We start from the raw sequence: 14,893 nt of genomic DNA on the forward strand, positions 1-14,893 counted from the left end.
CGTCTTTTCGACTTTTCGCCCCGAAAGAACGAAACTTAATGTTTTTAAATTTTAAGGTTTTTAAATTTCGTCTTTTCAGTAAGCATAATTTTCGTTTTTCGGGGCGAAAAGTCGAAAAGACGAGAATTAATGTCTCTAATTTGCGTGCATTTACTTCGTCTTTTCGCGTATGATGTTTCGGGGCAGAAAGACGAAAGGACGAAATGGCACAAATTAGCCACCGTATTTTAATTCTCGTCCTCCCGTCTTTTCGCCCCGAAAAGACGAAACACCATACGCGAAAAGACGAAATAAAGGCACGCAAATTAGCGAATTTAAATCTCATCTTTTCAGGCTCAATATTTTCGTCTTTTTGACTTTTCGTCTACTAAACAAACCTTAAACTTCGACTTTTCGACTTTTCGGCCCGAAAAGACGAAAATTAAGGTTTGTTGTTTTTTTATTTTCGGGGCGAAAAGACGAAATGACGAAATGGCACAAATCAGCCACCGTACTTCGGGTCTTCGGCCCTAATCAGGCTGGTGTCAATTAAGGCTCCCGAGCTGATAAGGGGTGCGATATCAAAATGGTCATATAATAATCTCTAATTATATAACCTACTTATATATATATATGATGGAGGTAGGAGTGAGGGAGGCTGATCAGTTTATACGGATATTTGTTACCTACTCGTGTGTATGGAACTCACAAGTAACAATGTTCCCCGTCATCACGTATACATATACAGGTAATCAGTGTGGTGACTAATGGATGTTGTTCAATCTATTACGGTTTGCAGCGATCCCTTCAAATGTCAAATAAGTATTTTCTTTCTATTAAAATCGATCAATATGAAACCGTATAATGTATCGTGTTTTCATTATGAATGGCCTTGACCGTCCTCTGTTTATGTGTATTCCCGAAATAGTCACTCGTGCATGTCGGCTTGCTACCATTAATACCCGAAGCCACTGGATATTTAAATCCAGACAATACCATACCTGGCTTTCAGGGTCACGAGTCGATATAAACATGGCGGATTACTACAGCAACATGGGACGTATATCGACAGACGCTGGATAGTCGCTCGCCACGTGTACACGGCTGTTCTACCTTAACTATGTCAGGAGTGAAATCGGGGACAGTACGTGTTATATAGTACATACTGCAATGTTTGTACAGGTAGCACTGTTTGTGTACGGTCACCAACACGTGTCCGCAAATTATTTGATTGGTGGACTCGGTAGTCTCTTCGTTTATGAAATTAGGACTGACGTACACATATAGTAATCTTCGTTCTGCCAGGCGTTGACCAAAGGGACTTCCCAACCCACGATCCATATATATTTATGTGTTATAGTGCCAAGTCCTACGCCTTTCAAGGCCTGTAATAACATGGACAGGTAAGTTGAATTTCAGGGCCTGTAATAACATGGACAGGTAAGTTAGATCGTATGTCTGTTATTAATGCTACAATTGGTAACGAAAAGGCCTCCGGTATACTCGGTCTTATAGATCAAAACGTAAAAATAAAGTAGGTTTAGTATATAGGATCGTGTACAGTGTATAGATGGTGTACGGACAGAAGTCAGTACTAAAGTAGGTTTAGTATATAGGATCGTGTACAGTGTATAGATGGTGTACGGACAGAAGTCAGTACTAAAGTAGGTTTAGTATATAGGATCGTGTACAGTGTATAGATGGTGTACGGACAGAAGTCTGTACTAAAGTAGGTTTAGTATATAGGATCGTGTACAGTGTATAGATGGTGTACGGACAGAAGTCAGTACTAAAGTAGGTTTAGTATATAGGATCGTGTACAGTGTATAGATGGTGTACGGACAGAAGTCAGTACTAAAGTAGGTTTAGTATATAGGATCGTGTACAGTGTATAGATGGTGTACGGACAGAAGTCAGTACTAAAGTAGGTTTAGTATATAGGATCGTGTACAGTGTATAGATGGTGTACGGACAGAAGTCAGTACTAAAGTAGGTTTAGTATATAGGATCGTGTACAGTGTATAGATGGTGTACGGACAGAAGTCAGTACTAAAGTAGGTTTAGTATATAGGATCGTGTACAGTGTATAGATGGTGTACGGACAGAAGTCAGTACTAAAGTAGGTTTAGTATATAGGATCGTGTACAGTGTATAGATGGTGTACGGACAGAAGTCAGTACTAAAGTAGGTTTAGTATATAGGATCGTGTACAGTGTATAGATGGTGTACGGACAGAAGTCAGTACTAAAGTAGGTTTAGTATATAGGATCGTGTACAGTGTATAGATGGTGTACGGACAGAAGTCAGTACTAAAGTAGGTTTAGTATATAGGATCGTGTACAGTGTATAGATGGTGTACGGACAGAAGTCAGTACTAAAGTAGGTTTAGTATATAGGATCGTGTACAGTGTATAGATGGTGTACGGACAGAAGTCAGTACTAAAGTAGGTTTAGTATATAGGATCGTGTACAGTGTATAGATGGTGTACGGACAGAAGTCAGTACTAAAGTAGGTTTAGTATATAGGATCGTGTACAGTGTATAGATGGTGTACGGTTGTACGGACAGAAGTCAGTACTAAAGTAGGTTTAGTATATAGGATCGTGTACAGTGTATAGATGGTGTACGGACAGAAGTCAGTACTAAAGTAGGTTTAGTATATAGGATCGTGTACAGTGTATAGATGGTGTACGGTAGTACGGACAGAAGTCAGTACTAAAGTAGGTTTAGTATATAGGATCGTGTACAGTGTATAGATGGTGTACGGACAGAAGTCAGTACTAAAGTAGGTTTAGTATATAGGATCGTGTACAGTGTATAGATGGTGTACGGACAGAAGTCAGTACTAAAGTAGGTTTAGTATATAGGATCGTGTACAGTGTATAGATGGTGTACGGACAGAAGTCTGTACTAAAGTAGGTTTAGTATATAGGATCGTGTACAGTGTATAGATGGTGTACGGACAGAAGTCAGTACTAAAGTAGGTTTAGTATATAGGATCGTGTACAGTGTATAGATGGTGTACGGACAGAAGTCAGTACTAAAGTAGGTTTAGTATATAGGATCGTGTACAGTGTATAGATGGTGTACGGACAGAAGTCAGCACTAAAGTAGGTTTAGTATATAGGATCGTGTACAGTGTATAGATGGTGTACGGTTGTACGGACAGAAGTCAGTACTAAAGTAGGTTTAGTATATAGGATCGTGTACAGTGTATAGATGGTGTACGGACAGAAGTCAGTACTAAAGTAGGTTTAGTATATAGGATCGTGTACAGTGTATAGATGGTGTACGGTAGTACGGACAGAAGTCAGTACTAAAGTAGGTTTAGTATATAGGATCGTGTACAGTGTATAGATGGTGTACGGACAGAAGTCAGTAGTAAAGTAGGTTTAGTATATAGGATCGTGTACAGTGTATAGATGGTGTACGGACAGAAGTCAGTAGTAAAGTAGGTTTAGTATATAGGATCGTGTACAGTGTATAGATGGTGTACGGACAGAAGTCAGTACTAAAGTAGGTTTAGTATATAGGATCGTGTACAGTGTATAGATGGTGTACGGACAGAAGTCAGTACTAAAGTAGGTTTAGTATATAGGATCGTGTACAGTGTATAGATGGTGTACGGACAGAAGTCTGTACTAAAGTAGGTTTAGTATATAGGATCGTGTACAGTGTATACATGGTGTACGGACAGAAGTCAGTACTAAAGTAGGTTTAGTATATAGGATCGTGTACAGTGTATAGATGGTGTACGGACAGAAGTCAGTACTAAAGTAGGTTTAGTATATAGGATCGTGTACAGTGTATAGATGGTGTATGGTAGTACGGACAGAAGTCAGTACTAAAGTAGGTTTGGTATATAGGATCGTGTACAGTGTATAGATGGTGTACGGACAGAAGTCAGTACTAAAGTAGGTTTAGTATATAGGATCGTGTACAGTGTATAGATGGTGTACGGACAGAAGTCAGTACTAAAGTAGGTTTAGTATATAGGATCGTGTACAGTGTATAGATGGTGTACGGACAGAAGTCAGTACTAAAGTAGGTTTAGTATATAGGATCGTGTACAGTGTATAGATGGTGTACGGACAGAAGTCAGTACTAAAGTAGGTTTAGTATATAGGATCGTGTACAGTGTATAGATGGTGTACGGACAGAAGTCTGTACTAAAGTAGGTTTAGTATATAGGATCGTGTACAGTGTATAGATGGTGTACGGACAGAAGTCAGTACTAAAGTAGGTTTAGTATATAGGATCGTGTACAGTGTATAGATGGTGTACGGACAGAAGTCAGTACTAAAGTAGGTTTAGTATATAGGATCGTGTACAGTGTATAGATGGTGTACGGACAGAAGTCAGTACTAAAGTAGGTTTAGTATATAGGATCGTGTACAGTGTATAGATGGTGTACGGACAGAAGTCAGTAGTAAAGTAGGTTTAGTATATAGGATCGTGTACAGTGTATAGATGGTGTACGGACAGAAGTCAGTACTAAAGTAGGTTTCAGTATATAGGATCGTGTACAGTGTATAGATGGTGTACGGACAGAAGTCAGTACTAAAGTAGGTTTAGTATATAGGATCGTGTACAGTGTATAGATGGTGTACGGACAGAAGTCAGTACTAAAGTAGGTTTAGTATATAGGATCGTGTACAGTGTATAGATGGTGTACGGACAGAAGTCAGTACTAAAGTAGGTTTAGTATATAGGATCGTGTACAGTGTATAGATGGTGTACGGACAGAAGTCAGTACTAAAGTAGGTTTAGTATATAGGATAGTGTACAGTGTATAGATGGTGTACGGTAGTCCGGACAGAAGGTTTAAGCCAAACGGTACCGGAAATATGTTAAAGTAGGTACGTCTGCATACATATATTCTCATGTACATTTATGATAAAAGATTGATAATTTACGGCCCGAGTATTGACTTTATATGCCTACATTAAAACACCCATGCCCCCCTAGTTGACCGAAGCCCAGACATACTACAATAACAATGCTAAACTAAATAGACTATTTCAGAAGGAACACAGCGCGAGATATTAAACCTTTCAGAAGGAACAAAGCGCGAGATATTACAACCTTTCAGAAGGAACACAGCGCGAGATATTACAATCTTTCAGAAGGAAAACAGCGCGAGATATTACAACCTTTCAGAAGGAAAACAGCGCGAGATATTACAATCTTTCAGAAGGAACAAAGCGCGAGATATTACAATCTTTCAGAAGGAACACAGCGCGAGATATTACAACCTTTCAGAAGGAACACAGCGCGAGATATTACAACCTTTCAGAAGGAACAAAGCGCGTGATATTACAACCTTTCAGAAGGAACAAAGCGCGAGATATTACAACCTTTCAGTAGGAACACAGCGCGAGATATTACAACCTTTCAGAAGGAACACAGCGCGAGATATTACAACCTTTCAGTAGGAACACAGCGCGAGATATTACAACCTTTCAGAAGGAACACAGCGCGAGATATTACAACCTTTCAGAAGGAACAAAGCGCGAGATATTACAACCTTTCAGTAGGAACACAGCGCGAGATATTACAACCTTTCAGTAGGAACACAGCGCGAGATATTACAACCTTTCAGTAGGAACAAAGCGCGAGATATTACAACCTTTCAGTAGGAACACAGCGCGAGATATTACAACCTTTCAGAAGGAACACAGCGCGAGATATTACAACCTTTCAGAAGGAACACAGCGCGAGATATTACAACCTTTCAGTAGGAACAAAGCGCGAGATATTACAACCTTTCAGTAGGAACACAGCGCGAGATATTACAACCTTTCAGAAGGAACACAGCGCGAGATATTACAACCTTTCAGAAGGAACACAGCGCGAGATATTACAACCTTTCAGTAGGAACACAGCGCGAGATATTACAACCTTTCAGTAGGAACAAAGCGCGAGATATTACAACCTTTCAGAGGGAACACAGCGCGAGATATTACAACCTTTCAGAAGGAACAAAGCGCGAGATATTACAACCTTTCAGAGGGAACACAGCGCGAGATATTACAACCTTTCAGAGGGAACACAGCGCGAGATATTACAACCTTTCAGTAGGAACAAAGCGCGAGATATTACAACCTTTCAGTAGGAACACAGCGCGAGATATTACAACCTTTCAGAAGGAACACAGCGCGAGATATTACAACCTTTCAGAAGGAACACAGCGCGAGATATTACAACCTTTCAGAAGGAACACAGCGCGAGATATTACAACCTTTCAGTAGGAACAAAGCGCGAGATATTACAACCTTTCAGAAGGAACAAAGCGCGAGATATTACAACCTTTCAGAAGAACACAGCGCGAGATATTACAACCTTTCAGTAGGAACACAGCGCGAGATATTACAACCTTTCAGAAGGAACACAGCGCGAGATATTACAACCTTTCAGTAGGAACAAAGCGCGAGATATTACAACCTTTCAGAAGGAACACAGCGCGAGATATTACAACCTTTCAGAAGGAACACAGCGCGAGATATTACAATCTTTCAGAAGGAACAAAGCGCGAGATATTACAACCTTTCAGAAGGAACACAGCGCGAGATATTACAACCTTTCAGTAGGAACACAGCGCGAGATATTACAACCTTTCAGAAGGAACAAAGCGCGAGATATTACAACCTTTCAGAGGGAACACAGCGCGAGATATTACAACCTTTCAGAGGGAACACAGCGCGAGATATTACAACCTTTCAGAAGGAACAAAGCGCGAGATATTACAACCTTTCAGAAGGAACACAGCGCGAGATATTACAACCTTTCAGAGGGAACACAGCGCGAGATATTACAACCTTTCAGAAGGAACACAGCGCGAGATATTACAACCTTTCAGAAGGAACACAGCGCGAGATATTACAATCTTTCAGAAGGAACAAAGCGCGAGATATTACAACCTTTCAGAAGGAACACAGCGCGAGATATTACAACCTTTCAGTAGGAACACAGCGCGAGATATTACAACCTTTCAGAAGGAACAAAGCGCGAGATATTACAACCTTTCAGAGGGAACACAGCGCGAGATATTACAACCTTTCAGAGGGAACACAGCGCGAGATATTACAACCTTTCAGAAGGAACAAAGCGCGAGATATTACAACCTTTCAGTACAATTGAGAGTTAGATACGGTCGAGCCAAGAATAACTTTCAAGGACTCAACATTTATGTTAATGGCCTTAATACAAGATTTGATTGACAAACATACGCTTGCAAGATTGGATATTTTAAGCTCGATCGGTTGAGTGTAAGACTAGTAAGTCAGATGTCCTAGGTTCGATCACAGGCGCTTGCATAGAAAATGTTATTTTCATTTTTTTTGACAGTGGTATGTGTAATCAGCTTAACAGATTACACATACCACTGTCATATAAAAAAAAATGAAAGTCATATTTTCTATGCAAGCGCCTGTGGGTTCGATCCCTTGTGGAGGCAGTGATTCAAATTCAATTAATCAAGCGCTCTGTTACGTGAATAAAAAAGTACCGTAGGACTGTATTAATGTAAATTAAAATGTGTTTAGAGGCCCAGACGACCACCACATGTAAGATGTAATACAATGAAGTCAACATCAAACACGAACATACACGTTATTGAACCTCACGTCATACACGTATGTAGCTCACACATAGGTGTATCTATATGTATCGTTAAACAATACAAAACCAATACATAGCGGCGACTTGTGTCGCACTTGTCCACTTAGCAGTTAACAGGAAGCGTCACCATGGATATATTGATGTGCAATTGACATGTAACGTAAACAAATGAGTACTAGACATACGTTACAATACATTTGTAAATTGCATATTTTTTAATCATCAATGTCACATTAGGCATTTGTGTCGCTTTCCATTGACGTGAATATTTTCCTTTCAGGTGCTTAGGAACCGGATATGTTGAGCTGGACATGTTTACTGGGTCTGTGACGTCATATCCTCGTCAGATCATCAACGATTGGGGATCTAAGACATAAAACGGGACAATGATAGATCCTAGATACACCATACGTGTGTAAACATAAACAACACGTTGGAGGGATACACCATACGTGTGTAACATAAACAACACTTTGGAGGGATACACCACACGTGTGTAAACATAAACAACACTTTAGAGGGATACACCATACGTGTGTAACATAAACAACACTTTGGAGGGATACACCACACGTGTGTAAACATAAACAACACGTTGGAGGGATACACCATACGTGTGTAAACATAAACAACACTTTGGAGGGATACACCACACGTGTGTAAACATAAACAACACGTTGGAGGGATACACCATACGTGTGTAAACATAAACAACACTTTAGAGGGATACACCATACGTGTGTAAACATAAACAACACGTTGGAGGGATACACCATACGTGTGTAAACATAAACAACACGTTGGAGGGATACACCATACGTGTGTAAACATAAACACGTTGGAGGAATCATCATTGTGATGAAAACTGCTTAACATCACGGTGTTATTGATGCAACAATGAGTAGTAAAATTATCAGGGCGCTAATAAGCGCTATGATGGTCGGATCATCCGGGTTCCTGTTGGGTTTCCTATACACAACGGAAAAACCAAAGGCAGCCCTCCCATTGTATTCCAGGTCAACAACCACAAAACATATATCGCGTGTCATGGTATCAAATACGACGTCCACTAATTCTACACTATTTTCATCATTCAATTCATCGTCGGCTCTAGCCAATGAAACTGAAGAAATTTATGAAACGTTTTTAAAGTATGACCCTAAAAACTTCTCATACCCAGCGGACTTTAACCTGAAACAAGCTGTTCATGATCTTATTGTTTATGGCAAGGAAATCCCCGGAGTTCATCAGAAAATTCAATTTCATAATTTCAAGTATCTTCATTCACCAAAACCATGTGCTTTTCCTTTGGATGATAAGAAAAATAGAAACATTATCATATTGATAAAATCTTTTATTGGGAATTTTCATTTACGAAAAACACAGAGAGATTTGTTTAAGAAAAAAACAAAGTTATCCGCTAGTGTTAGACAAATATTTATATTAGGGTATAATGCGACATATCAGAACTTTGTCGAGGCGGAAAGTATTAAGTTTCGAGATATTATACAAGAAGACTTCATTGATACCTACCTCAATAACACACTGAAAACAGTCATGGCGTACAACTGGGTAGACAAATTCTGCAGGGGTGCATCCATCTTGTTTTTCGTGGATGACGATTACTATGTTCATTACGAAAGAATAATTTCGCATATAAGAGCAGTGTTTCAACTGAAGAATACGGGTGTGTTTGCAGGAACTTTGGCCAGTAAAGCGGTTCCATACCGCCGACATGAGACCATATGGTCCTTGACCTTTAGTCAGTATCCTTACGATTATTTCCCGCCATATGTAGGGGGCGGGGCGTACATAGTGTCTCATGACGTGGCACGCAGATTTGCAGCCTCTTTTCCATATGTGCAATTTCTTGGCATAGACGACGCCTACCTCGGTATTGTGGCAAAAAAGTTGGATATTCACCCAATTTACGATCCTCATTTCGACACGACGAAGCGATCAGCTTTTGCGAGGGAGTGTTCTCACAGCTCATTGGAACTGGCAAATAACCTCTGTCCCATTGCAAAACGTAAGACAGAATTTCTCATGGGTTCAAAAGTTAGACTTCCTCGTAAACCAGTTAGCTGGCTTAGCATACTTCCTATGATCATTTTTCTTAATGTGGTTTTCATGATAGCTGTTTGGTGTTCAAATTAATCCACTGTGTTCAATTGCATGTTGGCATGTGACATTTACTGCATGGTTTTAATTAGTTATTTATCGTTTATACAAACTGTGATAACAGAACATTTTGACGCTGATATTGATGAGTTCGATTTCTTTTCAGCATTGTAAATATTTAATTTTTCGAACTTTTTTTTATTCCCGAATGTACAGATCGACGGCATGTTATCGTAGAATCTTGCTTTTCAGAACTATAATTACTCAGATTTGTCATTGTTAACACGTTCAAAAAATGTGTTTATCGACGGATATGTTTTCCGGGAATGTTCAAATTGATATACATGTCATCTTTATAATCTGAATATTTTATTTATTCCTTATTTTTGATTTTTAAAAGTTAATTGATGAATATCTATTATGATTTATTAACTATCTATTTGGTATGCGAGATTTATAAGACTGGTATGGATGAAATACATTGTTCTTTTTGTTTTAACTTCATTTAACCTGCACGGGTATTATATGGAATATTTTCTATATTTGAATGGTGTTCAATGTTTCATATTTACATTCTCTGTTGCATGTTAGTAAACCAAATTGTATTCGTGAGACTATATACTATAATTTACAGTGATTCGGTCAGTGTAGGAATACAGCTCCAGGTGTTACAGGTTAAAACAATGGCCGCCAGTTACTTCCGGCCTAGAGAACGTTCGAATGCTAGCATTTATTTACATACGCCACAACAAAAAATAAACCAACGTCACAAATTATGAGCGTAATATTTCATAATTAAAAAATGTAGTCAACACGAAATTACTAGAAGCGTCATTCTTGTTCAATACGAAATTATCAAACTGTCATTGTCGTCACACTCACAGGGGCTCGTTTCCGAATTTTCAGAAATGCAAGACACAACATTAAAAGTCAAGTATTTATATAAAAAAAGGTCTTGTAAATAGATCGGGAGTGTATACTGGATTTTAGTTTTGTGGTTATTCACTGATGTCAAAGGCATACCCTTACAAAATTTAGCCCCTGTGAAGTTGAAAATCGTCTGCTAAGCGACACTGATTTGACCGGTTAGACTGGAATCTGTTTCAAACGAAATATACTTGAAATCTTTTTCACCTACTGTCAAGACGACTTAGGCTGTTCCGGTATTTGAACTTGATGACGTCAGTGATAGGGTAAACAGCGAATTTGAACGCGTCATATAACCTACAGTAAATAAAAAAAATCTTAATGTAAATATAAGCATTGAACGGTTACCAAATGGTAGTATACAGTCGATATGAATACAATTTGGGTGACAGATAAATAGTTCATATCACCTTATTGTATTCATCTGCCACTCAAATTGTATTGATATCGACTGTATATACCTACTTTGTATGAATGAATATATTGACACTTCACCAAGCTCAACAAGTTATTAAAACCTTTTCTTACATCAAAATCATTTACTCTTGTTTATGCTTTTAATTTTCTAAATATTTAAAGATTGAGAAATACACGATTTTTTTGTTATTGTTGATTGTTTTGGTTACATAAACAATGTTTTTTTCATCTTCATAAGGGCTTATGGTACATTTGTTCTGGTTAAAAGATACAAGCTTACGTTCAGTGAGCCATACCATAAACTAGATCTTATGTCTACTGATAATCATTTGAGGATTTGGTTTATTTTGGCATATTTGATTTTGTGAACGTCTATTTCTAGTGTTATTTGGTCTTAAATCGCTCCAACTGTCGATTGGCTGTAAAACAATACAAATGGCACATATGACCCATCGTAAGAGGCGACTAAACTTGTGATCTTATCTATGCTTTTCTTTCAGTTCATGTTCTTGATTACTTTAAACCATTTGGTTCATCAGTACAGTGCATATATATACAGTGCAAACAAAAACGACACAAACTATATACAGACACAACACTCACAACATATACAATATATAGTGTAGAGAGACATCTCAAATTACAATTACCTACAATTACATCTATTATATATATATATATTACATCTATTATATATGTCAAGTAGTAATAACGACAGTACAGACAAGTAAATTGTCAAATTTTCGAGGCAATCTGCCCCTTTATCAAGACACAGGTAAATTACATACGATCACATATAGACATAGAACATGGAACAGTTACACAAATATAGTAGGTATAAACAACAAAAAGTATCATAATGTTGTAAAAATGATCCCCCTCGGCCGATACTTAATTCGCCGAGGGCCTATTATGATTAATAAGGAAACATCTTTGGTGGTGTACAGATGCTAAAAGTAAATGAATGAATGAATGAATGAACAAATAAATAAGTAAATAAATAAATAATATAACTTAAAGGTTTAACAGAAAAGCATCGCGGGTCGATTCGATGTGATGGCAGCGCGTGTTATGTCATGAATGTTTTTTTGTTATTGTTTCCCCCCCCCCCGGGTTGCAGTGACAATATCGGGTGGCCAATCCCATATTAAAATCAGTTCGTTTAAATGAAATGGAACAAGTATTAAAAACATATAGATGTAATTGTGTAGAAAGGTAAAATTTAGACATTAGAAACCAAACAAAAAGGTGGTCGAAAGATCCTATTATCGTGACGAAAACCGAATGTCAGGTATATATATATATATATTATTCTCACATCACATTCAAATGTTACTCTAGGGATTTATTTATATATACGTTTATTTATCATTATCACAGTATATATAATGATACAATATTTTCAAAACATTTATTTAACTTTATATCATTCTCACATTACAACGATTTATTATTCACATTACCTTTATCTATCATTCTCACATTACATTATGTAATATTCTCCCATTCCATTCATCTACTCATCAAACTATTATTCTCACATCATATTTACTAATCTCACATTAATCTATGACCCACATGTCATATTTGTCTATCGCTGTTGCATAGCATTAAGTAACTATTCGCTTTTTGTTACTTAATCTGAGAATCTTTGCTAAATTTGACAAATCTTTTTTGTTATCTGTTTTCAATAATTGAATAAATTTGAACATACTAGGCTTTCGAAAATAATCTTTCTTTATAAGCTTGTTTCTTATATGTTTATAACATTCACATATTATTATAAAGTGATACTGATCTTCAATATCTCCGCTATTGCATGATGTACATATTCTACGGCATCGTTCAGTATTGTTGTAACGACCTACCTCAATATTCAGCTTATGTGACGACATACGGATTTTCGATATTTGTTTCAGATTATGACTACCTATAGGTTTCGTTAAATATTTCTGTAAACCAAAACCCTCATTAATGTGTTTTTATAAAGAACATTGTGTAGATGTAACTATCTTGTCGTTGCAATCTTGTTGGAACATATCATACATTCTACGTTTAATAATTTTTAAAATAATTGCCAACGCCGTTGTCACTTTGCCATATATACCCTAACCCCATTCTATATAATTCATCTCGTATACTGTCAGACCATTCACTTCCTTTCCCAAGCATTTCTTGGTAACAAGCGTTTAGAATACAGTTATTTGAATTTCTTAATTTAGTTTAAACATATTTTATTGACATATAATAATGATAAAGGGTTTAGTCAGCAAGTTTTTCCAACTTATAGACGACTTCTCCCATAATAATAATAAAATAATTAACAATAACATAGTCACATGATGGCATATACAAATATTCAGAAATTCGATGAAGAAACGAAAATATAATGAGAGAGAGAGAGAGAGAGAGAGAGAGAGAGAGAGATTTCTTAATTTAAACCAATACTTAAAGATCCTCAATTTCCTTATAATGGTCATCGGATATCTCCCTAGTTCCTGATATATCATACAATTTGCCGTGCATTTTTTAACTCCTAGTAATCTCTCACAAAAATCTAAATGTAGTTTTTGCTATCCCTGGTGCCTTATGAAATCCCCACACTTCACTACCGTATTTTAAAATGCTAGCAACATAAATATCAAATACATGAAGCTGTGTTTCTATATTTAAAAAGTTTTTCTTACAGACATTAGCTACTGCAAAAAGTGCTTTTTTACCCTGTTCAGAAATCTTATCCTGTGTTTTTCTAAATTTACCATTGAAATTCAATATCATACCTAAGTAATCAAAATCATTCACAGTTTCGAGTTCGCGGCCATTATAAAACCACACCTCATCTTCTCGTAGTTTACCACCGTTCCTGAAACAAGACCTTTTGTTTTATCAGTATTTACAGTAAGGTTCCATTTTTTAGTATACGTAAGTAGTGTATCTAATATTTTTTGTAAACCTTTTGCAGTTTCGGCTAAAAGTACCATATCATCTGCCTACATCAATAATAATAGATTGATAGTTTGTAATTCAATTGTAGGACAATCATCAGTTAAAAAGCTCATCTCGCAATCATTTACGTACATAGAAAACATTAAAGGTGACAAAATTTCTCCTTGGAATAAACCGTTCTTACAATTGAAAAAATCTGACATTTTATTGTTATATTTTACACAACATTTAACATCATTATACAGTGAACGGATTACAGTTAGCATTTTGCCTTCTACTCCCTCTTTGATAAGTTTAAACCATAGGTTCTGTCTATTAACAAAGTTGAATGCTTTCCTGTAATCAATAAAACAACAGTATAATCTCTTTTTATTTCTAAGTGTTTTACCTATTAATGACTGTAACACAAATATGGCGTCGACTGTTGACATATGTTTCTTAAACCCAAACTGAGCATCATTTATTTTTGAATATGTACAATCGAAATCAACTAGACTATTATTCAAAATTGAGGTAAAAAAAAAAAATCCCAATCAACTGATTAAAGTAATACCTCGGTAGTTATTAGTATCATTCTTATCTTCCCTTTTAAAACAGGGACAATGTTACCTATTGACCATGCAGTTGGATAATTACCCGACTTAAAAACATTATTAAATAATTCAACAAGGCAAGGTAAAAGGACATCTTTACAATTGATAAAATATTCATTAATTAGTAAATCATGACCACATGCTTTAGATGTGCTCAACTTATTAATAGCTTTGAGGATTTTATTTCTAGTGATATCATCATCCAACTCTTGAAATGCAGAAATATTTATATGGTTATCATACTGTTTTAAAAAATCGGTTACCATTTCATTCTCTTCAGATTCAGTGGA

General features: G+C 36.8%; 1 protein-coding gene across 2 annotated transcripts; it reads left to right on the forward strand.

Annotated features, from left to right (window-relative positions):
• Positions 1-979: 979 nt before the first annotated feature.
• LOC117342312 (beta-1,3-galactosyltransferase brn-like) lies at positions 980-11,177 on the forward strand. Of its 2 annotated transcripts, none has more exons than XM_033904430.1 (2): positions 980-1,382; positions 7,880-11,177. In XM_033904430.1, the coding sequence occupies exon 2, from the start codon at positions 8,497-8,499 to the stop codon at positions 9,754-9,756; it is 1,260 nt and encodes a 419-aa protein (XP_033760321.1). In that variant the 5' UTR covers positions 980-1,382; positions 7,880-8,496; the 3' UTR covers positions 9,757-11,177. The 2 variants fall into 2 exon arrangements, with proteins under 2 accessions (XP_033760321.1, XP_033760322.1); XM_033904431.1 differs by lacking the exon at positions 980-1,382 and adding an exon at positions 1,399-1,419.
• The last annotated feature ends 3,716 nt before the right edge of the window (positions 11,178-14,893 follow it).

This window comes from Pecten maximus, chromosome 14, assembly GCF_902652985.1.
Source record: "Pecten maximus chromosome 14, xPecMax1.1, whole genome shotgun sequence".
Classification (NCBI taxonomy): Eukaryota; Metazoa; Mollusca; class Bivalvia; order Pectinida; family Pectinidae; genus Pecten; species Pecten maximus.

Coding starts and splice junctions, on each gene's coding strand:
- LOC117342312 (XM_033904430.1), top strand. CDS start 8,497: ATGAGTAGTAAAATTATCAGGGCGCTAATAAGCGCTATGATGGTCGGA.